The 8,692-nt window shown below is 47.8% G+C and overlaps 1 protein-coding gene across 2 annotated transcripts in view; it reads left to right on the top strand.

Moving 5' to 3' along the window:
• CRHR2 (corticotropin releasing hormone receptor 2) overlaps nt 1-2,436 on the top strand; it is a 43,313-nt gene extending 40,877 nt beyond the window's left edge. For both annotated transcript variants that reach the window (XM_080932159.1, XM_080932158.1), the window contains exon 13: nt 599-2,436. In XM_080932159.1, coding sequence (XP_080788285.1) covers nt 599-739 — 141 coding nt within the window. In that variant the 3' untranslated portion in view covers nt 740-2,436. The remainder of the gene's footprint in view (nt 1-598) is intronic.
• The last annotated feature ends 6,256 nt before the right edge of the window (nt 2,437-8,692 follow it).

Raw genomic sequence — 8,692 nt, forward strand, 5'->3', positions numbered from 1 at the left:
AGGGGCTGGTGAGTGACTGCCAGAGCTTAGGGCCAGAGTTCAACACCCAAAACTTACATTGTGGAAGAAGGGAACCTACACCTGAATGAAAGTTGACTTCCACATACATGCGTGCCTTGGTGCTCACTGGAAACACACATGCATGCGTGAACACACACATACACACACACACACACACACACACACACACACACTCAGGAAGAAGCTGTTGTCTTTCATTTCAATACAAACAGAAGAGACTCCAGTCAGGTGTAGAAATGACGGAGCCAGAAGCTGTCCCTTAGGCAGTGGTGGAGAAGGCGGGGCTACACAGGGGGCGAGGAGAGGCTTTTCCTGATGAGGAGAAAGCTGGGCCTGATGCCTGCTGAGCTGAGGGGCTGACTTAACAAAGCCATAGGTACCTAATTCATGGTGGCAGGGGACCTGAAACCTTAAGCAGGACAGTGGCCTCTCCAGGAGAGGGAAAGACAGGGTGATTGTTCAACCTTAGGTTGGGACGTCATCAGTCCCTTGGAGTGAGGGCAGCAGGACAGACAACTGTAACCGTTCCTGAGATGGGATAGAGGAGGCAGAGGCAGGTGACTCTCCTTCCCCGCAGGTGCGCTCAGCCCTGAGGAAGCGGTGGCACCGCTGGCAGGACCACCAAGCCCTTCAAGTGCCTGTGGCCAGAGCCATGTCCATTCCCACGTCTCCCACCAGGATCAGCTTCCACAGCATCAAGCAGACAGCTGCCGTGTGATCCTCTGTCACCCGTCTGCCCAGCAGTCCACCACCGAGGCAGCTTCTCCATCCATTCAGCCTTCCCCTGGGGCCTCCTCGCTACACTGACCCTTGGGGTGCAGGAGAAGGGAACGGGGGAAATTAACTCTCCCGCCTGGAAGGAAAGCTATGAAAGGGGGATCTGAAGGACCAGGGCCAGTGCAGCCACATATCTCCAAGCAAAAGGGAACAGAGAGACATCCCAGGACCCTCAGAAGGGGTGGCTCTCACACTGTCAAGCCCCAGTGCACCCAGCCTATTTGTGGAATCTTCTGAGGCCCAGAGCACGCAGGGGCCTGGACAAGTCACACAGCTACTTGCCCCATTCACAGCACCCACAGTTGGCTCTGCTCCTTGCTTCCCACCTCCACACCTGGGGGCGCACTCTAAAGGTGACAGAGACAAAGATGAACTTATCTGGCTTCATCCCAGGGACCAGCTAGCAGAGAAGCCTCCCTCTTCAGTACCAGCTGTTCGCCAAGCGACCCCTCATCTTCTTCCCCAGTTCACCTACCCGTGTGTCTCCGGAAGAATGCTGGTTTCCAGTCTTCCCTCCCCCCTGGGAGACCCCCATTCAGTCTGGGCTCGGTTTGGGGACCTAAACCGTGGGAAATAAGATAGATAGCTACACTCTCATGCCAATCCTAACACAGTGCCAGACAGGAGAACAGCATCGCCTGAGGGTGACAGAGGTAAGGACCCCACAAATTAGAGTATGTCCAGGAGTGATTGAAACAGGGGCCCCAGGCTCTCGGTGACATCCGCCAGGCACCTGTGGAGTTGACTGCTTTCAATTCAAGCAACTAGACGTTGGAGAGATAACATGAGCCAATGACAAAGGCAGAATGTCTGCAGGACATAGTTATGTCCCTCTCTTCCTATGACCAGGGCCCAAGCAGGCCTTCCCGTGGCCTGTGGAAGGCTTGGAGTCTCAGGTTCAAAGGGTCTGAATCATCCTTGTCACCTTGTCAAGGGTGGCATCTGCTTCATCCCCAGTGCAGAGCCTGCCCGTGCCAGGGACGAATAATCTGGAACCAGGAGGGAGAGGAAGCAAAGTCCTGGGCTCCGAAAGCAAGAAGAAACAGAGCTTGATTTCAGGCCCCACTACCTCTCCCCTGTCCCTGGAACAGAAGGTGGGGAGGGAGCTGACAAACTTGAAAGGGCCCCTTGTCTAGGTACCCCACAAAAATAAACTTTGAAAACCTATCCAGCCTTACACATTTTTAGTTTGACATTTGATACATTTTAATGCATGAAAAGATGTAGCTTCTGACATTTGGTAGCTATTTGAATTTTAGAAAAAAACTGTCACAGTTCTTTAAAACACACCAAATGACACCTAGACACCGCCTGATTCCAGGGCCACTGTCACCTGTCTTCAAACACTTTGTCAGCAGGTGCTTCATGTCACCCCTTTGCTTTCGAGCCTTCATTACCCACCCAACTCACATCCTTAGGGAATCTTATTTTTAGAGGTCTTTTTTGGCTTATCAAACTTCTCTGCCTGGCTCTTGGGTTTTTTTAAAGAGTCTTCTAGGTTGGCCTATCACGACTTTTATTTTTCTGGATTTTTTTTGGACAAGACCTCACTCTTTAGACCAGGCTGGACTCATACTTGCTGAGTACCTCAGGCTTGCCTTGAACTTAAAACCCTGCCTCTGTCTTCTGAGCACTAGGATTACAGACACATGTTTATATTTTAAATATAAACAATTATTAAAGCCACATTGGATATTGAAGGTTTTTTTAAACACTCTCTTATTTCGTTGGGGTGTGTATGCTTGTGTACCATTGCATGTGAAGTCAGAGGAAAAATTTTGGAAGACAGTTTTCTCTTTTCACCATATGTGGGTCCTTAAGATCAAACTCTGCCGTCTTGCTTTGGGGCAAGCACCATTACCTGCTGAGCCATTTTGCCAGCCCTAGATATTGACAATTAGACAGGGGTTTATATACATACATACACACACATATATATATATATATAATTGTTAAACCTAGAATGGAAATTATATTGAAATCACACCTCAGACAAATGCACGGAAGGAATTTAGCTGTTCAGGAATACATAGATGCATTTTATAACAAGAATGAGTCCGAATTCAGGATCAATTTCTTTCTTTTCTTCCTTCTGTGTATATATATATATACAAGTGTATGTGCTAAGGCTTTTCAAATAAACAAGCAGCTGTAGGCACGCCGCCCACATCTGCATGCCGCTTCTGAGATCTATGTCCCAAATTCACAGTGATCTATCATCAGAAATGCTCTATCAGCTGCCTTTATCAGCTGCCTCTTAAGCCCTCTTTATATCGGGCTGAAAAGAATGGGCTGAAAATGATCCTGCGGTAAGCTTCGCATCCCCAGGCAGCACGTCTTTGGCGACTGCTCCCCAGTTCATGTATCCGATAATGGAACTGGTGAAGAGGCGGTTCCCACTTAGCGGTGCTCTAAAGAATGCTGTGGGCAAGGCTGTGTATGTCTCTGCTTCTCTTGTCACTGAGGAAGTCGGTGGCTGATGTCCCTAGGCTTAGGTTTCTTGAGGGACAAAAGTCATACATGCCTTGCAATGTCTCCCTAGCTGGAGGAACAGTGAGGGTTGAATTCATTAGCATCATGGATGCTCTCTTAGAGCAAAGAGGTGCAAGTAAATGGCTTGCCCCAAGAGGCCGTTTGAAGAGCTGTCTGGAAGAGACAGGGAACTTATCAGAGCTGATGCCACAAAGCCTCGGTACCGCACACCAGTATTCCTCAGATGCCCTCCTCCCTCCGATGCCCTCCTCAGTACCACTCATTATTACCTAGAGGGTTCAGGGGTCTGTGATCTGTGCTGGCTGACTACCTATACCTTCACCATGAGAAGCCTCGAGTTACAGACCTGTTGGGTAGAGCTTTCCCCCCCAGCCCTGCTCTGCTCCCTAGGCCCTGGTCATGGCCCTGGCTGAGTGGTATCCTCGAAATGCCACCAGAGGCATTACGCCATCTCTCTGGGTCTCCAGTCATTAATCTCACCCAGCATCTGCTTCCTACTGCCCTCATTGTGCCCTGCACTCTTCTGTGCTGTCATTCCCTCGCTGTGGCCTTTCTGGAAAGAGGCCTCATTATCCGACTCTTGTCAGAGCAACTTCCAACACCCAGATCCCTAGGCCCTCAGGCTTTGTTTAACCCTTCCGCCCACCCTACTCTAGAGAGCGAGCAAGCACACAGTGCAAATTCCTCATCCTAATCCAATGGTCCCACTCGAAGCAAGACTGCAGACTGAGCCCCAGCCCCAGTCCCAGCCTAGTTCTGAGCCCAGAAGCCCTTCCTAGAGGGGACCAGGAAGTGCCTGCTGGGTTTGTGAACACTGGTAAATTATAACTGTGGTGAATGATGGAGCATCTGTGCGGCAGAAGTTAGGGATGAGGACAGCATTTACCAGGGTGCTTTGGGGAAGAGTCCATGGTTAGAAAAACTATCGACTGAAGGCCTGAACTCTCTAGAACCCCCAGGGTCCTATGGAAGGTGGCTGACATGGCATAGAGAAATTTGATCCTGATAGAGCTAAGACAGTACAAAACAAAGAACCAAAAAAAAAAAAAAAAAAAAAAAAAAAAAAAAAAAAAAAAAAAAACCCAAAACCAAATATGTACTTGTCCAGAGATCGAGAAACAGGTCTCTCTAGAGTGGAGGGTTTCAAGACTCAGTGGACCCAGGAATTGGAAGGCAGACACTCTCTGGTAGCTATGAGCTCTGAACATGAGCTAACAGGCAAGAAAACTATTCCACGTCCCTTTTCTATCGTGTGTGTGTGTGTGTGTGTGTGTGTGTGTGTATCCTGCAGAAAGCCCAGGTGAGACAGCAGTAGCAGGAGAGGAGGAGGCCTGTTTAACACGTGCATTTATCTGCCCATCAGTATGAATAGTGTGGTTTCTAGGCTTCACCCATGAGGTCACCCCTTATCCTCTTGGGGGGAAGGAGGTCATCATCACTTAAAGAAGCTAATTATCAGGAGTAGGCGGATCTCTCCACCTTTCAGTGGTGGAACCCTCCAGGTTTTCTGGCAGATTTCATAAGCAATGTGGAGCTCTCCACACAGGGCGCAAGCATGGTGCTCACCACAGAACTACCAGTAGCTTCGGCCTTTATCTGGCAAAGCCTGACCAGCAGTCCCTTTCAAAGAGCCTTACTCGTAGTCAGACATGTGCCTCTACGTGCTTCTACAACAGATGCTACTGCTGGTGTAGGTATCCCTGGGGACCGTGCTGTCCCTTACTGCCTCCTAGAACTCTTTAACCATCCAGTGAACATCTGGTCCCTTTTGTTGTTCCACTTACAGCTGGGTTAGCCCACAGGAGTCCAGTGTTAGCAAGACAGACACAAAGAAAGGGCACAAAGAAAGTAATCGGCATTGGCTAAGGGAAAAACCTATTTTTTTTCATTCCATCCCCAGGTCCTGGTTTCGGAGCCAAATGCCAGTTCCCAACACAGCATCCCTCTTCTCCATTTCATAGGAATGACAGAAATGAGGCTCTTGGGGGTATTTCTGTCACATCCTATAGAGTCTTCAGCGGAGGACTCAGGGTGCAGTTCTTTGGTAGAATGTTTTGTCCAATACCAAAGGCTTGACCCTCAGCACCACTAAATAAATGGTGTAAACCCCTTCCTGAGGACGCAGTGGCTGGCAACAGCAATCTCAGCATTCGGGAGGAAGAGGTGGGCAGATAAGTTTTTGAGGCCAGCTTAGCTACATCTAAGTTCAAAGCCACGGTTATCTGGTACGATCCAGTCTGTATCATAGCTGTCCTCTCATTGGAGGACTCCAAAGCTCGAATGGATGCAATCTGCATTCAACAGCTCCTAGGGGATGCAGCCGGACAGATTCACACCTGTGCCCTGGCCCTCTCACGAGTGTCCTGGTTTGAACAATAAATTACACATTCTCCCTACTCAACACCAAATTGCCTCACTCTACAAGAAAGGTCCACGGATGCAGCTGAAATAAGTGAGAGGTGACCCCTAATGTTAGCTCCTGCAGTTTGGGAAGAGGGCTGAGGTATAAGGGACTTCCCAGAGTCCTGAGTCCCAGGAAGGTGGCAAAATAAGAAACTGCTCTTCACTAGCTTTTCAGGGCTCTAAGTAAGGCTTCCTCTGGTTCTCCAAGGCCCAGCCTCCCATCAGCACCTAGGCATCATTGACTACATCCAAGAGGGAAGAACAATTCAGACTCATCACTGTTGCCCAGTAACCTCAAGTTGCAACCTCTGAGTTTTCTGGGGAAGGCCAAATGGGGGGAGGCATGAGCATCCCAGCAGTGACCTTTCCATATGTGTCCTGACCACCCAAGTACCTTGTACTTAGAAAAAATTCACATTGCCACTTGTCCCTCTGGAATGTTCCTTATGGAGACCATGCTGTGTGTCTAAGCAAATGGACACCCAGCCCTGGTGTCTTCAAATACATCTCACTTGAAGATAGATTTGCTTGAGACAGACTCTAAGAAACCCTCAAGCTCCCTTTAGACTTCCATGTCAAGGTCTTTATATCTGAGTGCAACAAGAAAGATTCACACAAGGGAGACATGTCTGGTGAGAGGCTCTCCTGGGACTGGCAAAGTGCAGATCTCTAAACTTCCTTTGGGCTGTGAACACTAGGGAAACGTGACACCCTTTGCAACAGAAAAGTTGAGATAAAATTACAATGCCCTCTCTCACTGAGGAAGACTTAGGCCAGTGATGATCAGGCCTGATTAGTGGGAGCAGCAGAACTTTAGTAGCAGGTAGAACCGTGGGAGTTCTGAGTTCCCCTCAGACTGAAGTCCACTCAGGACATGTGAACTGCATATGAGCATGCAGTGGAATACATTTCAAAGCCCTTTTGCCTGTTTCCCATTTGCCTTCTCCCCGCTCCCCCACTGTAAGGCAGAGAGTGAAGACTGAGGTCCAAAGGGTTTACACAAAGGCTGTAAACTTATCACAGAGAAAAGACATATCCCCAGAGGGCCACTGAGACTTGCTGGAACCATTGATGCAGGCACAGGGACACTCCAGAGTCTGGAGGTGACCTGTGACTCAGAAACATATAACAGAGCACTGTAAGGAAGCCCAGACTATCCAAAAGACCACCAGTGCCTATGATGCTGAATGCCAAAGCCTCAAACCTGCCTGGCCAGTTAAGCTTCTCAACTTTCTCTGTCCTTCCCCTTTGGAAATGAATCTTTTTCTATCTCTGCTTTTACTACTGCTTACCAACTGCCTGTTTTAAATGCACGCTACATTTATTATTATTATTATTATTATTATTATTATTATTATTATTATTACTATTACTATTACTATTATTATTAAACCTCAAAACAAATGCTACAGTTTATTCTGACATCAAATATGTGACCACGGTGCAGGGACACAGATAATTGATGCTACTTCAACAGAAAAACAACAGAAAAGTAAATAAACAACAACAAAACATGTTCCAACATGGTAGCAGAGCAAAGGGAACTCGTCTATGAAGGTTTTAAAAAGAATACCTTGGTGGAAATACCAGGTAAGCAGATTACAGCAAATCAGGGAAGCCTCTTTTATAGGCCACAGATGCTGTCTGATGACACTCTCAGCTTTTGGTGGAGACTAGGGATTTATTTGTACATTCTACAAAGAATTTTACTCAGTAGTCACAAGGAAGGACGTTAGGCCAAACTCAGGGGTGGGCGGTAAATGGTTATGTAGGGAACTAGACAGTTCATGACAATTTGGTTCCACTTCTCCAAAATCCATCAAACAGCCCTGTGGACTCTTTAACACAGTGGCATTTTGGCTTGTGTGCATGTGTGTTGGGGGAGTGGTGGGTGGAGTTTGAATCAACAAGAACCTGAACATCTCTGCAGGCACCCTTGAAAGCCAAGTATCTACCAACATCAACGGCACCAGGTGGTCCTGCTTTTCCAGGTCAGAGATAGCATACATACCTCAAGAGCCACACTCATGTAGAACTGTAGCCATTTGCCCAACCTGGCAAGGGTTTGCAGGCAGGCTCTGAGAAGCCAGTTCAGCTCTGAGAAGCCAGTCCTATTAACAAATAATCCACTTCTTCTGGGATCCTCAGGCTCAGAGGCTTCTACTGTACACAGAACCTGTTCTCAGCACACACATTTCAGAGGTTCTTACATTTACTGCCTACGTTTTGTGGTAAATTTAAAAATAGCTTGCTAGTCCCACCATTTGCTTGATGTTAACTGAAAAGATGGTTTACAGTTCATAATATGAGCTGAAGTTTCTCTAGCTAGGGATTTGAGGGGTTGCGGTTTCATCCCCTCCCCCTGTCCCCAAAGCAGTCTCTGCTGAATTTGATCATCTGTCTAGTGGCTTCCGGCCTTCTGCTGGCTGGAGGTTTGAGTTCTAGCCAAGGTTGAGGTGTATGATGTGCAAGGGGTAGTCATTTTAAAGTAAGCCAACTTTAGCATCAAACTTATTGTACACTGCTTCTCCTTTTGAATGCTTGGCCCTTTGGGTGAGTTCAAGTGTAAAACCCCAGCAGCAGTGGTGACATAAAAGAGGAATGGGGTGCTACAGTGCCAGGGAAGGGCCCGTGGGGGAGTGGTCATGGGTTAGAGAGAGATGAATACAGTGTTCCCTTCCAGAGGGAAATGAAAAGTCACTGAGGACAGAGTCAGACCACTTAAGCTACTGTGTGTGGTAGACTGTAAGTGACAAGTTTAGACAAGTTTTTCCAATAAAGCAGGCGGTGATGATGGTGACAAGACACAGCAGTGGCTGAGAAGGCAGCAAGAAGGTGCCCGGTTTATATCTGGGGTACAGGTGCGTTAATGGTCTTGAGTCAAGAGAGTCAGTACTGCACCACAATGTTCATAGCAGCTCTATTTATAATAGCCAGAAGCTGGAAAGAACGCAGATGTCCTTCAGTAGATGAATGGATACAAAAATTGTGGTACATT

Source organism: Micromys minutus (assembly GCF_963924665.1).
Source record: "Micromys minutus genome assembly, chromosome: 18".
NCBI lineage: Eukaryota > Metazoa > Chordata > Mammalia > Rodentia > Muridae > Micromys > Micromys minutus.